Genomic DNA, 20015 nt, shown 5'->3' on the forward strand with positions numbered 1-20015 from the left:
AATTTGACTGTGGCACTTTGGATGTCAATGTCTATCATAGACCATATACTAGCATTTCATGAATTTTCAAGAAGTTCACAAAGAAGCTAAAGATGCCACTGGAATTAAAAATGTATATGCTCTAAATATTCAACAATATTAGACAGCTGGTTATGAGAATACAATATCTTACCTCTGAGCTTCAGCACAGTCGGTCTGTATGAAGTTCTTCTTCTCAGATGACATCCATTGATGCCACATCTACACGTGTGTGACAAATAACAGCATCCGTCTTTGCCTGGCCGGTAACCCAGCCTGGTCCAGAAGGGGCTATTTAGTTTCTGGTGTGTGTGTGTGTGTGTGTGTGTGTGTGTGGGAGCAACAACACTGTACAGTATCACTGTCCACATCCTCTATAAAGCACACTGCACACATTCATCCTGTTGATTTAATCCATTTTTAATAAATAAATACAGAAAAATATGTTCACAGCTCCATGGAGACGTGGTCCTCGTTACAATGCAGGTCAGTAGACGCAGACACACTGAGGGGAGACGGGCTGCAATCGCACAGGAACAAATAACAGTGATTTTTATCCCCCGTCTGCACAGATTTCATGCTTTTCATGGCTGATGATTTAAATCAGATTTCACATGACATCCGCTGCTTATATAGTCGGGCACCGTCCGATCGCTCAGAAACCCAATGAGTTGTACCCGTGAAGTAGTGACTGATTGGAACACGCTCTCTTTACCGAGCTATAGGAGGAATCTTTCGCTTATTGTACAGCTTTGGCCTTCTTAAACCTTACAAAATATCTCACTTCTTGTCTCAGCTTCTAAAGAGAAAAAAAATATACAGTATGAGAAAATAGAGAAACACACTGAGGCATTATATGGTATAATAACACCATACGGAGGGACTCCTCAGCTACGTAATGAGGTGTCACATCGCTCGGTCTAAATGACCAACAAATCTAATCCACCAGTCCAAGGACAGAGTTAGTTTAAACCTGCTGCAGTAGTCGTACTGTGTGCAATTCATCATTCAGTGGATTACCTCAAGGTACTTACAGTTACACAAGAAGAACAACGTCCCGTCAGATCCAAGACACATGGAGGTATATTGTGATAAATAACAGTAATAACATGCACAAAGTCACATGTCTCTTCAGAGGATTCATATCTTTGACGGTCATATATATAAAAAAAAAAACTTCATATCTGCGCTTCCAAAATAAATCTGTTATGATCAAATATGATTAAACTGTTGAGGGAGAATAAAAAGAACAAGTTCAAATACAATGGAAGACCTGCATCCCAATCAATGAGCAATGACCCTATCAACAGTATTATACAGTATGTTAGGACCCGTCATTAGGTTAACAGTACAGAAAATCATATCATCATCTCAGTCTTAGGCATATATTACACAGTATCACATCGTATCATACACCACATCATAGCAACAGTCTTTCTAGAATAGAGCTTATGTTAAGAGCTTTTTAACCAATGAGAAGCAGGTTGTGCAAAGGGAAGAGAAAGGGAGTGCTACTCTGTAGCAAAGCTGGTTCAAACTTTATTCTAATTCACGTGTTATAGAATCATGGCTCCTGGATGGAGTGAGCGCTAGAACATTCTGACATTTAGAGCTTTTCTTACCAGTCAGAACCACAAATGACACGGTGGCCATGCATGTACAGTATGTACGTATGTAGGCACCTCTTAAACAAACAAACAAACAAACAAAAGACGATAGCTTATTCAATAAAAACGTGTATGTCTATCTATTCCTGTCATCATCTCTCCTGTAGGTCCGGTATTGTTTCTGAGCAACAGATGGGACACCGTCTAGTTGCTGTAATCCAGCGGTTGCTCCTGTTCACAGCAATGCAACCGCATGAGGTTCTGCTGATGTCTGGCTACTGTGCTGTACACCACCGCTAGCTTAACACAACGTTTATCACATGAGCACGACGGCTAGAGCCGAGTGTTTGTAGGTGTGAGGCTGTACACGTCGCGTCCCGCACGCGGAGGGCCTTTTGCTCTCCTGCCTCGGCAGAAAAAGGCTCAGCATGGCGCTCGGCGCTCTGACGCCGGCCATCTGCCCGCAGCCAAACTGTCCCGAGGGAGCGGCAGCGTCACATGGCCGCGCGCAGGCTGAGTTTTCACCTATAGCACGTGGCAGCAGTTGTACTGAGCCAGCGGCAGGATCTTGGGCTTGTTGTGCGTCGGGATGTTGAAGGCCAGAGCCTTCTCGCACAGGGGGAACTGAAAGAGTCTCTCGCGCAGCTTGAGGCTGTGCCGCTTCCCCTGCTCCGCCCTCGGAGCGGCCTCGCTGTGGGGTGGAGATCTGTCCGCCGAGGGGTCGTCTCTCCCGCCCTCCTCCGTTTTCTCGTCTCGCTCTCCTTCTTGTCCCGTTTTTTGCGACTCCTTCTCGTTCGGCGCCAGTCTGGAGGAGGACGCGGATTCAGGGAGGAGAGGAGGAGGTTTGTTGGTGTTGTTGTTGGGTTCTGTCTCCTCGCCCCGTCCTTCCTCTGGGCTCGTGGAGTCCGCCGGCCCCTGACAGCACGGCACCCCCAAACCAGGCAGAGACGACGGTGGGACTTCAGGGGTCAGACTGAGTGCTTTGTCACCATGACTGACTGGCTGGTCGGAAATCACGCACCCACTGTCTTCTTTCTCTATTTCCTCCTGCTCCTCCTCTCCCTCCTCCATAATCTCCACTAAGCTTCCTAATTCTTCTTTTTGTTCCTCCTCCCTACACTCTTGATCATCTGCACCATCAAGCATCTCCTCGGCTTCTTTTTCCGGCTCTGCTACGAACAAAGACACCAAACATTCACCCTCTTTTGCCAAAACTCCCTCCTCCTCGTCTTCCTCTTCCTCCTCCTCTTCCTCCTCGCAGATCTGCTGCAGCGCGGGAAGGTTCTTGGTGACCGGAGGCTCCTCGGCCGGAGGCGGACGGAGGACGAAGCTGAGGCTGGGCTGCCAGGGACCGGGGAAAGCCTGCTGAGGCGGGGGCCTCGCCGCGAGCAGGTCCCCGCACTCGGGCGCTCCCGAGCGTGGAGAGCTGGGAGAGAGGGCCCCTGAGAGCCAGTGCGGCGGGGCCTCCGGGCTGAGCAGCGCGTCGTCGAGCCCCTGCAGCCAGCCGTGAGCCTCGATCTCCTCGAGCGAGGCGCGGCCACACGGGTCCTTCTGGAGCATCCTGGAGATCAGGCTGACGGGGAAACAACAGAGGATTATTGTTTCCATGCAAAGAACAGAAGCTGAAGTTTACATGCTTCATTATGTACAATCACATTTTGTTGAACGAATACAACAACTGAATTGATAAAGATAAGTATCTGATTAATATCTGAGATAGGTCACCGCCACGCTTCTTAACATCTCACTGAAATAGCTTGAAACCAAATGAGTTAATAACGTCCAGAAGGTTGTTCTGTTCCATTCGAACGCACCATCATGTGACCTGCGGCTGAGTCCTATGACTCAGACATCGCAGGATGTGTTTGCGGCTGCAGATAATCTAACAATACATTTGATTGAGGGTATTTCTGCCTGTTGCCATCTCGGGAACAGGAAATCGGTGTCAAAAGGCGTTTATTCATTTCAGCTGTTTGACACGTGCAACCTGTAGGCTACTGCTGATGTTGCTCTTTTTTAATGGTGCATTACGGACAACACTCACCACTTTGTCACGTTTCTGTATTTTTTACTGTCTTGTCTGGGTGTATACATGCTCAGGTTTGAACGGATGAGGTGGGTTTAGTTCAATATTCTTGTCACTGTCGACAAAGCCGACCCAAAGAAAAGACCGAAGCATCGATGTGTTCTGTCTCTGGTCGCTTGGTCCAGAGCCCATTTATTCCGGTCGAAATATATATATATATATATATATATATATATATATAAAAAAGACTCAGAAATACATCATTTCATTTAGAAAAAAAAGGCTGAGTAAAACTCTGTTGATTATTCAAACGGGATCACAAAGTCTATTTTGGGAGGGACTATTTCCATCTGCAGATTAAGACGCGTGTTGCTCTAGTGAGCATTGATACCATCATGATGGTGTTTGTGTGTGTTCATGGTCATGAAGGAACCAGCGCGATGGCACGGAGAAAGGAGATCTATCAGGCCTTGGCTACGCAGACGATACATGTTGGTAGAATCAACTCATTGCTGCTTTCGGTCTTCCTGTCATTTCATGTGTGGAGTTGCCCACCACACTGTGTAGACATAACCCACATACAGAGATTTCACGGTTCCACACGGCATTCATTGTCAAGTATGTTGGAAAACCAGTAGAGACAATATGGCCTTTAATCCTCACATGTTTTAGAAATGCTCAGCAGTATATTTAAATAAAAATTCTAATGATTAATTAATTAGATTAACATAACCCGGAAAAGGAGCAGTACTACGGGTGGAGGGATTAACCAATTAAAAATGATTAATTCATAGCGAGTGGTGACAGCGCTCGCTTTGGGTCTGAGGGTGACTGCATGCAGTCCACTGTACCAACAGCTCCACTTTAAATTTACACTTTTGTAATTGACTTTTTATTGCCTTTTAAGGCCTTTTTTTAAATGAGACTTTTCATGACCTGCAGATACAGATATATATAATGTACATACATTTAGATTTGAATTACTAAGGTAAAAAGGGCTCAGTGGTTTAAACCTGGACTTGATAAAGTGTTTTTGTTGTTGTATTATCTCAGAGTTATGTCATTCACTCTCCAAAGCTGCAGCTGCAGCAGCAGATCTAACTGTATTGACGTGTACGCTGCAGTGCTTTGAGCTCAGCGCAGTGTGTGTGTGTGTGTGTGTGTGTTGGATGGAAGTTGTGAAAGTGAAGACAGAGGGAGTGTCAGAAGTTTTGAGCTAAAGAAAACAACGGAATACATAGATAGACAACGCTCACTGTTTTGGGCTAAGAAAGTATTTTACGGTTTAACAAGAACTGTATTTGCAGCCGGGTGGAGAAGCTTCTGGGATAACTAGGACACCATCATTATCCACTGAAACGCACACTAATGAGATGATTTTACGGTCAGCAGCTTCTTAACACGCGGTGACCCACCGCATCTATTCCACAGCACTGAAATGTCCCGGAGCGGAATAAGCCTTCAAATGGAGAATCAATTTCAATTTTAAAATGAAACTGTTTTTTTTTTTTCTTCTTATGAACCATGTCGCCTTTTCTTTAACCCCAGCGTGACTCGTCGGTACTCACTCTCTGCAGTCGTCGGAGACGTGTTCAGGGACGCGGTAGCGACAGTCCAGGATCATGACCAGAGTCTCGCTGTCGTTGGTTTCCTGGAAGGGAGGGGCTCCACACACCAACATGTACAGGATCACCCCGAGAGACCAGATATCTGGAGCACACACACACACACACACACACACACACACACACACACACACACACACACACACACACACACACACACACACACACACACACACACACACACACACACACACACACACACACACACACGCCCGCACGCACGCACGCACACACAGAAAAGCACAAAAATTAGCCTTAAATAGCAAATCATGTCAGGCCTTAAAAAAAAGCCCACAATCCCTCTGCTATCAGATCATATTTAGAATTCTGCGAGCCTCTTACTTCATAAGGGATGTTTATAAATAAAAGCCCTTTTTGGGGATTTGACTCGAGAAAACACCCCTGCAGTTATTTTCTAAAGCGGAACATGAGGAAATCAGATTCTCAAAATAACGGCATTATGTATCTATTCTATTTTCTCTTTCCTCCTCCACATCCTCGGCAGAGAGGTCAGAGGTCAGGGTGAGCGGCCGAGTGGTACGTAACTTTAGATGAGGTTATTCCTCAATGAAGAGGGAAAACATGAGAGTAGAGTGTGTGAGTAACAGCTGCATGACCGGTTTCATGTGCCTAGTATGAGGCCTAAGCTGCAGACGGCTTGGCCCCTGACTTAAACACACACACACACAAACACACACACACACGCGCTTCCTGGTGCTGACCGACAGTGCTGACAGTGTGTTCTTTTCCCATCTCCTCCCTTTCCTTCCTCCTCTCCCCCTCCCTCCCTCCCTCGCTCGTTCTCATGCAGATGCAGTGAGAGGAGATCCACGCAAACTCAGAGCAGCCTGAACCAGGAGAGAACACTGCGGCGCGACCCGTTCAAGGAAACACACACACACACACACACACACACACACACACACACACGCAGGAAGGGGAGCTGAGGGCCATAACAAACAGAGGGCCTGTTGTGGCGTTGTGCTATTCTCAGAATGATCTAGCTTTCTGTCTCTCCTTGTGTTACTCTCCGAACACTGGGAATAGGAACACTGCACACGCTGTTCACATTGTGCGTCTACCCCGTATTTCTACACTAGACATAAAGCCAGATCTGCTGATATCACATTTGTTTCTTGAGTCACTTAAAGGACAATTCCAGTTCTTGTTGACATTGGACTTTATATTTCCCCCAAGCTTTGGCTATCTTAATCTTTCATGGGTTTCACAGGGACCACTGCAGTCCACAGATCTTTTACTTTAGAGGGGTTCTTTTGCATTTTCTTGCACATTGTTGCTCTGAATGTGTGTACATGTATTTTCTGTCTGATGTTTAACTAACCATAATGAACAGCATATTGTGTTTCATTATTCATTAGACATGCTAGCACTATAGCTCTATGGATGCCAATGCTGTTCAGTCAGTCCACCACTTCAGCTCAGACTTAGAGATCTGTTGGGTTTATCAATCCAATAGAATGTACAGACGCATTCATGATCTCCAGAGGGGGAATCCAAATGATTTCGGTGATCCCTGACTTTTCCTCTTTTCCTGTTCAGGTCAAATTAACACTTTGGTTATTGTCCAAATACATGCAGAGCTCATAGGAGCCCACCAGTCTCAGCTGTGCTCAACGTTTAGAGCAAATTAGCAATTGTTAGAATTCTAAACTGAGATGGTGAACACGGTAAACATTATACCTGCGAAACATCAGCATGTTAGCATTGTCATTGTGAGCATGTTAGCATGCTGACGGTAGCATGTATCTCAAAAGCACTGCTAAGCCTCAAAGAGCTGCCAGCAGGCCAACAGTGTGAGTATAACTACTACTTTTTAACATTTATTGGAAATCATGTTATTTTTCACACAAAAATCCCTGATATCTAATTTATTTTCTCCTAAGTTGGTAACAACATCCTTTTCTGAGAATACACATACAGAGCTTGTGCGATTAACTTGCAAATTAGTTCACACTATTTATAAAAACTAGGGCTGGGCAAGTTAACTCGTTATTATCGCATTAATTAATTAATTAACGCGTCAATTATTTTATTGCGCGTCAACGCAGTTTTTTCTTTTTATTATTAAGCGGACATTTTTAACACAAGAACCGGGCAGCGAGCGGTGAACAGCTGTGTTTGTGTGGCGTCACTTCCTTCTGCTGCCGCTCTCCCCCACCGGGTGACACGCCCGGTCCGGAACCATCGGTCCCACCTGTCTCGTGACAATATCAAAATACATATTGTCGTGTTTTTAAATATATATATAAGCACGTGAGAACAACCTGCTCTTAACTGCAAATCTTTATTAGCATAACTTCCACATGCACGTGACTGCCACGGTACAGACTCCCTCCAGGTTCCACGCTTCACCTACATTCCCCTGGGTCCTAAGTCCCTCCATGTACATCTTCTTATCACCCTCTATGTACCAACGTACATTTATAACAAATACCACACATATTACGGTAATCAGCGTTGCATATGTGTCTGACCAAAATACCCCAAAAAGCAAAAAAGAAATAATTCATTTAAATTATTTTTTTTGAGTTTTTAAAGTTGTTTTGTTTGGAATTTGTATAGTAAGGATATCATTTATTTATCGCTACTGAGAATTTAACAAACATAAAAAAGAAATAAAAAAACATGACGTAGATTTATTTTTAGTTTAAAGTGTTTGCAAACCAAATGTTATTGCACTTTTGTTCATATAGCAGTACTTTTAAAATAAAAGTGCGCAATACGCTACTTTATTGAATTTTGCACATAACAATGCGATTAATTGCAGAATGATCATGCGATTAATCACGATTAAAAATGTTTAATCGTTGCCCAGCACTAATAAAAACACATGTTAAAGTGCAGTATGCACAAGTTTTAGGATACAGATAACAATGATTGCAGTTTCATAACACAGCAGTGAGATTAATGAGCAATACTCAGCAATGGTTGAAAAAGGAACAAATGCCAGATGATGAACACCTGCCTTTGTAAATGAACTTTTTCACTATAATATCCAAAGCAGAGCTAGATTAGATAGACAGGGATGGAAAGACACTGTGGTCCATTCAGATTCTAGCCTTAGATTCTCACACGTACCACTCCCATGCGTGATAAACATTCAGCCATTGTCCCGCATTATACTCATGATGGTCCAAACAACGGCCCTCAGTCCGCGCTGCACAATGTGCACTCACGTGCACGCCCACGTGCACGCCCACGTGCACGCGCGTCTAGAGTAGTGTTACGCAACAGGGAGGAGAAGCCACTAAGTGCTGGGAGTGTGCTTTTCTCTGCCGGCTGGGGGAGCATCGCCCGCTCTCACCGCTGGTGCAGCGCCGGTTGAATGCCTGTCCTCAGTCAGGGCTGCTTGCAGCTTTCTCAAGAGCCGCTCATACAAAACAACTTCACACTCATCAATGCCTTTCTCAGGTCCTGAGTGACACACCAGCCACGAAGGAGTTAAATCATGCAGCCTACAGTCTAGCTCAAGGGGGAAAACTGTTACTGTTACCCCAGAAACATTTTTAAATACTTCTACGACGCCAATACTCACATTATCAGTTTAAGAAAGGGTGAAAAGTAAAGCAAGACAGCATTTGCTCCGGGGCCCCGTAATCATTAAATACCGCACTGAAAACACAAATTCAGGACGGGGTTACTCAGGAACAGCGCACTAAAACAGTAGAGAGTGGATTTAATTAGTCGAGGTATTTTGCTGGCGGTAACGTTATTAGTGTCATAAGTTTGTATCGAGCAGGAACATGTATTCATTGGCACAGAGGAAAACACACCCAGGTTGTGCAAGCAGTACTGGTTGCACAATAATATTTTCAAAATAGGCGTATCAGCCGCTTGCTTTGACATAACTTCCCTGGTTCATAAGTAGAGCATGGATTTAATGAATGGAGGTAAATAGGTTAGAAGTTAGTTTGGCAAAAATAAGAAAAGAATTTGAGCTGCGTTGGCCGAGTGTTCCTGTAGGCCGTAGTCTGCGCATGCTCGCTGACGAAGTGAAGAAAAGTATGGTTGTGACATTACCCAGCATTCATCTGCATCCAGGGTCCAGCAGCAAAAGTGAACTACAATAAGCCACCAAATATGTAAAAATCACTCCGTGGAGTCCCCAGCACAACAGCAACCGGGAGTGAAGAAGATTGATTCCTCCAGATTTACAAAGAACACACAGAAAGACAGAAACCGCTTTATGGTGAAGAACTGTGGTCTGCAGACAGCACAAACATCAACTACACACACACACACACACACACACACACACACACACACACACACACACACACACACACACACACACACACACACACACACACACACACACAAAAGCTTGTGAGTTCAGCAGTACTGCAAAGAGGAGCGGAGCTGATCCTGGTTCAGTGGTGGACTGTGGCCCTTTTTAGGAGCTGCCCTTTAAAGTGCACATTCCAAGACCAAATCCGTCACGAAGGGGTCAACGAGATCAGCCCCGTTCCAGAGGGACCCGCACGTTAAGACAAGGAAACACAGCCCTCTTTTGGAGGACAACACCGCAGCATCACTGCATGGCGGTGACTAAAGGAAAGGATGCATTCATGTCATCAGTCACTGATAAACATACTATATGATATGAACTGGACCAATTATGAAGGCATTTAGCTCCTGATCCTGACAAACCTCATTATTCTGATACGATTATCTTCTAACTCTGATCTAATGGGCCTGATAAAGCTGGGAAGCAGATGATTATATGTACATTTATTGAGCATGCAGACGTGCATATTACTTCTTTAACTGATGCAGACATCACTGTCACTACTTCTAGGACTTTGTGTGTTCACCTTGCAGTCACAGCAGAGTGGCTCATGTGGAAATCCCACTCTGATCCGTCTAACGTTGGATTATTTCTTGGGAATCAGAGGAGAAATTATAATCTTGTAGGACTTGAGCACTGCAAGAGGTGACATTAAAGGGTACTCCCACAATTTAGTACTGTACTTACATAGAAGCGGGGGATTAGCCAGAGACAGATTCTAAACGGATTCAGAATGTTAGTGTGGATCCTAAAATTCCCATAATGCATCTTTTGTTTCATCATCATCTTTCGATGACATCTTCAGGGTTATTTTGCTCAAACTTAAAAAAAGCCGTTTTGTTTCACAGACTGAATGGTACTCTCCATTAAAGTTTAACTGATCTTCTTCTGTAAAGTTGGTGGAGTGCCCCTTTAAAAAAATGGCCAGACTTTTTTATGCAATGAATGCAGCGTGGTTTTAGACAAAGCAGCAGATTTTGTGAAATATAACATTCAACAAGAACTTCCCTGTTGGGTGGGTAGTAGGAAGCAAGTCGATGTACAATCACAATAAAGTAACCTTGCAGCAATTGGTCTCCCTCACATGCTGTTCCCAAAAGACTCGTTTGTCATTACTTTTGCACAATTTCCCTCAAAGTGATGTGACTGTTTTTGGACTTGTTGCTAAGAGGCTTGCTTCTAGTGTGTGTGTGTGTGTGGAGGGGGGGGGGGGGGGGGGGGGTGCTCTGGGCTTTGCGAGCTTCGGAAAAGTCCTTGTTGATATAAACAGTCCGGCAGCCTTGAGGTTGATATGAAAACACTGACAAAGAGGTTTTAACTCCTCCGGTTATCCACTTATTCCTTCATCTAAAAGGGATATTTAGAGGGGGGGGGGGGGGGTCCATGTGCTGCTCCCAGCTAAGCCACAAAGCCACCACCCCCTTTCCACCCTGGAGCAGAGAAATGAGTGGTGTGTACGAGAGGACGTTCTAAATGAGAGTCTTTGCTGTGGTTTAATAGGTCACACTTTGAGGATATTGGACAGCACATCAGAGAGCTCTAACCCGTCACGACCTCAGACTTCATTACTGCGTCTGACTTATTTTTGAATCGTTCTTGTAAATGCTCTTTACAAGAACGAGGCCCGACACCAAAATCTGCCACTTACCGTTTTACAAAGTCAGCTTCTTCCTCCCTTTAAAAACTTTTATATACGCTGCTCGCTTGGCTCAATTATCAAAGTTACAACTAAATGGGCCCCACCAGCAGCTTTTCTTATACGTTATGCCTCCCCCCCCCCCCCCCCGGCTCAACGGAAGCGCGGTTGCCAGGAGCAGAGAAATATGAAAATACAAGCAGAGGGCCGGGTGTCGCTCCGCCAAGCACTTCTAGAGAGTCATAAGTGATGATTGAGACGGATTACTTTTGTACACGTCTATACATTGGTTATTTTTTAAGGTAAATCCTGCAAACCCTTTATGCGCTTTAGGGCGACTATTTCTACTTTAACCACATGTGACAGTCACAGCCGAAGCATTTACACTTTCAGCTGACGCCCAGAGAGGATCACAGTTATCTGCCAAATGCAGCACTTCCCCCTGCTCAGGACATAGTCCACCAATGTAGGTCCCCCTCCCTTCTTATCTGTCATTTATGGCCGAGCACTTCTCCGTCATAACTCACCAAATATTGTCATAGCTAGATTGTTTTCAGGCAGTGCACCTTCATGTGCGTACAAGCTATAATTTATGGACCCATTTCTATCCAAATCTTAAGTGCGAATCGCCAGAAAAAAGAAAAAAAAAAAGACCATTTGCTCAAGAAAAAGGATAACATGACCGAACATTAACAATAAAACCTCAGAAACAAACGTGTGTGAGCACAGCGACGGGCTGATATTATGTTACCATAGACAGTGTTTATCTTTGTCAAAGGCAAGACGCAATTGACCCTCGTGTCTCTCTTCCACATCATATGACGCGCGCACACACACACACACACACACACACACACACACCATGTCCGCAAACAGAGCAGGCATATACTGCAAAGACTCCCAGCAGCAAAGGAACCGCAGTGAATTAAACAGCAGTCTGTTTATAGACAGAAATATCAAAGAGGTGTGTGTGTGTGTGTGTGTGTGTGTGTGTGTGTGTGTGTGTGTGTAGAGACGGGTTTATGAGTCACCTTACTAAGCCGAGATCACTAAGGGACATCTCTTCCTCTGTGCAGCTCAGGATTATCACACATCGGCCTACACATGTATCTATTGGTGTATGTGTGTTTGTGAGTGTGTGGGTGGGTGAAGGAAGTGTACATTTCTAACAAAGTGATGATGCAACCGCGACATCCGCAGGAAGATAAATGTGTTAAAATATAACGAGAAAAAAATGCACTTGGAGTGGAGGTGAAGCAGAAATCAAGTCTCAGAGGATATGTAATAATAACACACCAGTGGTGGGCCGTGCATTTTATACCTGGGCCTTCACTGCTGTCCTGCAGCTGAAACACAGCTACGGTTATTTGTTTTGTGTAAAAATGAAGCTCAACACCTATAAATACACTAACTGCAGAGTGCAGACACATGAATACGCCGAGAGCATGTCTCCTCTCTTCTCTGACTGCAGCGCGAGGCTGCTGTGAGTGACCGCCTGTGAGTGCTTTGGGGCGGCTCCCGGCAGCACCCGCTGCTCGTTCACGGCAGTAACTGTAGAACGGTATGTGCGTTCACGTCAGAGTCAAAACACCAGAAAAGTCTCCAACAACACCAGAAAAAGTCGTTAGATTTGTCGCTAGTAGCTTTTGACCAAAAAAGTCGCCAAGAGGGTTTGGAAAGTCGCCAGATTTAATGAGAAAGTTGCCAAGTTGGCAACATTGGCACTGACTGGCTGTGTCCCCAGCGCAACATTGGACGTAACAATAGTTCCTATCACATATAAATCCAAACAAAAATCCATCTTCATAAAAACAAGTTGTACAAATAATAATTTATAAACTAAAAGCTATATTAAAGCTACTGCAGATGTAAAAACAAAAGCAGTTAACTTACCAGAGCTGCTGTTCACTATTTAAAGACAAGGTCCATCCTCCTTTCTTTGTTAATAAAGAGTTTAATCTCACGGTTGTTCAGTACATCCGTGCGTTTTAGTTCCAGTAAGAAGTCCTTCTCGATTCATGGACGCCAGTGAAGACAGTCGAGCCTCCCCAGTTGTATTTCCTGAACATGTTTTAACGCGTTTGAGGGCTGAAAATGTCCGCTCAGCAGAGGCAGCAGATATTGGGATTAGGGCTGCAACAACGAATCAATAAAATCGATAAAAATCGATTATTAAAAGAGTTGGCAACGAATTTCATTATCGATTCGTTGTGTCTGCGATTATTACGCCACTCAATAAGTGGCGGAGATGTTAGAGTGTTCACAGCAGCTCGGAATAATGGAACAGGACTCCGGTTCTGTAGCTGACGCTGACCGGCGTATAAACGTTGCCATGACAACACCGGAAGTTGATTTACGCGATTTGTATTATTTACGCGTCATTCGCGTTTGGTCGCGATCGCCGGGGACCTCTTTATCGCCGGGGACTATTTGTGTTCATTCGCGTGCATCGCGCTGGACGCGCCGGAGAGGAGGCGTGGCTTATCGGCCTGAAAGCCGTTCACTGAGTGGATCAGCGCGTGTCTAGCCTTCACTGAGAGGTGTGGGTAAACCCGCTGAACCCCACTCCTGATATTAGTCCATTTATTTTTTTAAATAATGACTTTAACAGCTCAGGGATGTTCGAGCAACCTGTTTGTGCACTTTGTGAAGATTTGTTGCTCTGTGAATGTGCACTGTCAGCTCTGTTTTTGATTAAAGGGTTGGAAATGAATGCTTTTTTGTTTTTTGTATCCGATTCATCGAACAGATTAATCGATTATTAAAATAATCGTTAGTTGCAGCCCTAATTGGGATTGTCACCGCCCAACATGTCACGCTAGCCCACTGACCAATCACGTATGGCTAGGCCAGCTAGCAGCTCTGACACTTCAAAGAATACGCCCAACATGTCAAAATAAATATCTGATTGGTTGAACACTATGACAATCAACAATATCGTCCCCATTCACTTAAACTGCACATGGCAGCACTGGGTGAGTCTGCAGGCCTGGGGCCTCTCTTCTTACCTAGAGACACAGAGGTGAAATCTGATTGGATAAAAGCTCTACTTAAAACAAGCTGCACTGGAAGCAGAGCAACTGAGGAACACAGTAGCTGTGCAATGAGAAAATAAGCTAAATATTTTTATAAATTATAATAAATGTTGTGTATTTAAGAAAAATTATTAAATTATAAAATAGCTATAACTTTGTGATTCTGTTTAGGCCAGCAGAGAAGGCTTTGCTGGCCCACCACTGTAACACACACACACATGGATTCAAACACACGGCCCTCCGTGTAGACGCTTTTAGAAACAGGAAGTCATGAGAAAAGAAAAAAAAAGAACTAAGGCAACGAATTCAGGTTGAAGTTATAGATTGCGTGTGAGAAGTGTTTGTTTGTGACTAATCCTTCATTACGTCCATCCCACAAAGACTGTTATAAGCAGACAACAACACAAGGTAATATGAGGAAAAAAGAAGCCTCTTAAATAACCCTTTCCCTTTTGACACATCGCTTGCCATCGGCGGCACAACAGACGCTGTGGATCAGGGCTCTCAAACTCACTCTGGGCCACATCAGCATTACGGTCGCCCTCAAAGGGCCGGTTGTAAATGTAAGACTGTGTAAATGTAACTACTCCTAAAATATTGGAAAATCACTGTCTCTACATTTGATTATTGTTTATTCAAGTGTAAAAATATATTTAAGCACATTTCTGTTATTGTAACTTAAATCCTTTTAATTTAGGGTTAAGAAACCCACATTGCTCTATCAAAGATCAAACTTTTAAAGAAAATAACAAATATCACATATTACAAATATCATCAAACACAAGTTAATACGTTAACTTTGTTCAAAGCTTAAAATCCTTTCAAGGGTGCGTTTGCACAATCCCACATGAAGTATTTCATGTGTTGTAAAGCCACGTTTAAAGTCGTCTTCAATGTACTCACAATCCAGTTCCATGTCAAATGTAGAGTAACCAGCCAAAGAGCTGCTTCTATGACTGTTGTGTTGAAGTATCTCATCATTTTGACTTTCTGTCTCATCATTTTGACTTTCTGTCTCATAATTATGATTTTCTATCTCATCATTTCGACTATGGGGATATTTTTATTATCGAGTCGAACTTAATTTTTTTTGCTGGCGGACTCACGGGCCTCATAAAATGATGTGGCGGGCCGGATCCGGCCCGCGGGCCTCGAGTTTGACACCCCTGCTGTAGATCCTTCCACAGGATCAGCTCCTCATTGCGGTCGGGATGCACTTGTATTCAGTACAGATGCTTTCGTCGTCACCGGAATAAATAGTGCCCCAAACCCTGCCAAAATCCATCCTAGTCCATGTCTAGCAGATTACACAACCAACCTCCCTGAAGTTGACATGCTGTGTGTTTTCCTGCTGTTGCTATGATGTCAAATCCCACAATCTATCGGCCTCCAATGTCACACAGATCACCGCAGTACGGATCAGCCTTTCTGCCGCGGGTAAACAGTGATGCGTGGCACTTTCTCATCTGCGATCTATCTCCGTCTCTCTCACTCTAACACACACACACACACACACACACACACAAACGCGCGCGTACACAAATGCTTGCTATGCAGTGTGAGAGACCAGTGGTGAGCTGCAGTGTTTGGTTCCACTGCAGAACGTGCCCCGTTGGCTCAGGACTGGCTGGCTTGCTTAGACTGACCCAGATACACATACTAATCCTTTACGGACATTGCACACACATGTACAAACACACACACACACAGATCCGCACATACACGGTCAGGCACAAACAAATATACAAGCACATAAATATGGAAGGGTATACAGAGCAGGAACACACTCACTAAGAAACAAGAAAATACACAGGGTCAAGGGGGACAAATGTGGCCACACGCACACACTGGACTGACCGGCATGCATGAAAGAACAATAACAAAAGACATCACACACTGCGGTACCGGAGAGAACATGTAGGCCTCTGAAGGCAGCTTTCAGGGTTTCATTTATGAGTTGAGTGAAAGCCAGCGAATTTGTGAGGACGAGGACGGACGACTGGACGAGCGGAATTGTCTTTTCACTTCGCTAATTTAAGTTTGCCTCTGAAGAACAAGAGAGGCAAGGAGAGAGGACAGCAAGTAGAACCCAGGACATTTTCTATCCAACTCAGTGATATAAGGGGTTCTTTTTTTGGTGTAAAAGACTAATTAAGACGGTTTGGGTGAGTTAATTAAACATAATTGGACGTAGCTCAAGTATGTATTCTGTTAATCATCTTGCGACCGTTCAGATTTCTCTTGTGACCCTATGTTTGGGTCCTGACCCCCCGGTTGGGAACCATTGATCTAGATCAATAGTTCAGTTTCAACACTCCCCAAAAAAAAATCGAAATGTGTTTCTCACCCACAGCTGGAGCATCATACTCTTCTCCCAGCAGAATCTCTGGAGCCGAGTACGCCAGCGACCCACAGCTGGTGGCCAACATGGTCCCGGGTTGGAATAAGTTGCTGAACCCAAAGTCTGTCAGCTTCACCGCCCCCTGCTGGGGGAAGAACACCACGTTCTCGGGCTTCAGGTCCCGGTGCACCACGTGGAGCTGGTGGCAGTACGCCACCGCGCGCACGATCTGGGCGAAATGGCGCTTGGCGTTGCCCTCGGCCACGCCTCCCTCGTGGCGGAGGATGTAGTCGTAGAGGTCGCCCCCCTCGGCCAGCTCCATGACCAGGTAGAGGGTGGTGGGCGTGTCGATGACCTCGTAGAGGCGGACCACGTTGGGATGCTGCACCAGCCTCATGCACCTGGAAATAACGAGTAATTATGGCGGGTAAATAAGGATGCCTAGAGTGGTGCGGCCCCTCCAGGGCACCTCAAAATCTACACAGGTTTGTTCTTTTTTCGTTCCATGTTTGGCTCAGATAAGATTCAGATGGATCACACACAGTTTACTACCAGTATGCCTGTTTGAAATCCAATTCAATCTGACCTAAAAATAGCTACAAAGTGCTCCCACTTAAACTTTTTCGAAAATCTTTTCTTCTCAAGCTTCGTCTTTCTGTGTTGTTTACCTCACTTCCTGTAAAAGGTGGCTCGCCGCCATCACGTCGAGTTTCGTCTTGTCAATCATCTTGACAGCAACCAGTTGCCTGGTGTTGACATGACGAGCCAGCTTGACCACGGCAAAGTGGCCCCTGCCCAACGTCCGACCCAGGTGGTACAGTCCGCTGAGATCGGAGCGACCGGGGCTGCTCCTGGGGTCGAGGTGTCCCTCCTGGGCGGAGGTTCTCTCTCCAGAGGAGTCCATGTTTGAAACAACAACAAAAAGGGGTGTGAGGGGGGGGTATGGGGGATTCGGAGGGAAGGAGGGATTGAACTGAAAGAGCTTCAGGAGAGAGGGACGAAAAAGGAAACGGGAGACGGAAAGTAGTTGTGTCAAGGTGTCGGGGACGGAGGGAGGAGGGGTTGCAGGGCAGCGAAGTTCCTCACCGATGGGGAGTTGCCTGGCAGGACAAAGAAAAAGACAACACAGTGAGACGAAATGAGAGCGTTGAGGATTTTAGCCCTCGGCCCCCGAAAAGGGAAACGGGGCTTAGAAGAGGTCAGCTAACGCCTCATCCCTCCGAGCACTGGACCAGATTGATATTTCACATCTTTTGACAAAGGCAGAGAAGACGAAACAAGTTTTCTCAATCAAGCAGCGAGGACTAGATCGCGATGTATAAGGAGAGTACACTCTAGTAGCCCAGAAGGAGAACAGCAGAGGGTCAAATATGATTTATTTTATCATCTGTGATGTTGAAGGGCTGCATTTGGCTCCATCTCAAATAACAGCCACCCAGCACAAATGGCATGCCAAATCAATACTGTAACAGGAAACCATAATGTATGTGCGTGTGTGTGCACGCGTGTGTGTGTGTGTCATTAGTTTGGCTAAGAGGGTCAAAAGGTGGCATTAGTCCTGATGATGTCATCGTCAAACCCCCCCCAGGGTAACAAGTTTAGCTGCCATCATCATCTTCATTACCGCGGTCACCATCAATACAGTTACCACAGTCAACTTCATCGCTGTTACCTTTATCTTATTCATCCTCATCACCGGCAGCATCTTATCATCACCATCACTTATTCATTAGGAATGTGTGTGTGTGTGTGTGTCACCATCACTTATTCATTAGAATAAGTGATGGTGACACACACACATACACAGCTCCACTGGGCCGATTGAACAGAAGCAGGCCTCACCGGGTTACTGTCCTCTGATATCCTTGTCTGTGCAGGTTCATCGGATCCAAAACACGCTGCGTTACCTACATGCCTACGGGCTGCTACACTTGCGCCAAAGCCAGCTGTTTTCTACTTGGCCTCAACCGCAGTCCCGAGTAGGCACATACATCCAGTCATCCTCCTACGGCAGCTCAACACCTCCAAAACAAACGCCACCAACAACCTCGCGGAACAACCGGACAGGCGCCGGGGGGCATATAACGCCGCTATCCTCGATACCCAACTTACCATCGTTGTGTAATAATATCCCGTAGCCGCGAACTGTCCAGCCGCGCGGTTCTCTCTGTCACTCCGCCGCCTCGCCGCGCTGAACTCGGGCATAAGAAATGACAGCGCCGCCTCCTCGCTTTCTTTCATAACACTCCATGTTCGCGGTCCATGTGTGCACATACTTTTCTCATGACCGCCCGCCTCAATTCTTTCCAGAGTCTCGAGCTGCGTGACCGCGCGCCCGCTCCAGCATAGGGAGAGAGAGAGTGAGAGAGAGAGAGAGAGAGAGAGAGGGAGAGAGAGAGAGCGGGACGGGAGCATGCCGACGTGCGCGCGCGTGCACGCACATACGCGCGTGTGTCTAGCTTTCCTTCTGACGTCAATACATTCCAACTCGCTCCCGCGGCGCAGCAGCAGCAGCAAAAGGAGCAGGCAGCGGCCGCGAGCCTCTTGTGCTCGTGCGCAGTGGAGAGCAAAATGACTGAATGAATGCTCAGGAAGTCCAAGAAATTATATAACTGACTAATGAGTGTTTTTTCTCAAAATAGCAGTAGGGAGGGGGGTAGGGCACAACGACCTATGCCATAACATACATGATAACGTACATTCCTGAGATGCTTCTACTATAATGACTGTATTCATATGGCTTGAATTCACACAGACACAGAGGGCCACAACGTAAATGCGGACCTAAACAAAAAAGTTGTTTCCAATTATACCCCTTTTTGTCATAAGGAAAATTCACATAGCATTATGCATTATTTTACTATCTCTATAGGGAGCTACAGCGTGTCAAATACACTCTTTGAAATAGTGGATTTACTACTGACCTCATCATGTGGCCTGAATGTAAATACGTTATTTTTGTGTGTGTTAGCCTGTTTCCATGTCCATTTATTGTATCTGATGTCACATTCAGCAGCACCTCCCACTGACAATCACACTCTTGAACTGACTGCATTTCATATTTTGTTGTTATCTGTAGGTTTTAAAGTTCAAGCATGATTATATTGAAAAGTCTGTGCTATTGGGCACGAGTCTGCTGGATGATCTCATCCCAGCAGCTCTTTGTCTCCTCTAACCAGCCAACCTGCAGAATAATGGGGCCACCTAGTGGTACTTTTCTTTCTTTCTTTCGTTGCAATATCTACCTGCAACCCGAACAATACAGGGGAAGTAAAGGGTTCATAGTGTTGGGTTTCTCTCTTTCTCTCTCACACACACACACATAGGCACTTTTCAGACCAAAAGATAGGTTATTCAACTAGCATCACGTGTCAAATCTGCAGATAAGGAAAGTTCAGTGCACCTCAGGGAAATAGCA

General features: G+C 45.3%; 1 protein-coding gene across 1 annotated transcript; it reads right to left on the reverse strand.

Annotated features, from left to right (window-relative positions):
* Positions 1-450: 450 nt before the first annotated feature.
* Positions 451-18873, reverse strand: snrkb (SNF related kinase b). Its single transcript, XM_079163617.1, has 5 exons — positions 18710-18873; positions 17266-17697; positions 16604-16998; positions 5220-5361; positions 451-3198 (listed from the first exon to the last, which is right to left on the reverse strand). Exons 2-5 carry the CDS (start codon positions 17499-17501, stop codon positions 2151-2153), a joined length of 1821 nt encoding a protein of 606 aa, XP_079019743.1. The 5' UTR covers positions 17502-17697; positions 18710-18873; the 3' UTR covers positions 451-2150.
* Positions 18874-20015: the final 1142 nt, after the last annotated feature.

The sequence above is a fragment of the Pholis gunnellus genome (genome assembly GCF_910591455.1).
Source record: "Pholis gunnellus genome assembly, chromosome: 7".
Taxonomy (NCBI): domain Eukaryota; kingdom Metazoa; phylum Chordata; class Actinopteri; order Perciformes; family Pholidae; genus Pholis; species Pholis gunnellus.

Bases quoted from the DNA above. Each gene is read 5' to 3' on its own strand.
- snrkb (XM_079163617.1), bottom strand. From the start codon at position 17,501: ATGGACTCCTCTGGAGAGAGAACCTCCGCCCAGGAGGGACACCTCGAC. The intron at 5,362-16,603 runs GTGAGAAACACA...TGTGTGCTCCAG, and splicing joins GTATGATGCTCCAGCTGTGG to ATATCTGGTCTCTCGGGGTG. The intron at 3,199-5,219 runs GTGAGTACCGAC...TTTCCCCGTCAG, and splicing joins GTCTCCGACGACTGCAGAGA to CCTGATCTCCAGGATGCTCC.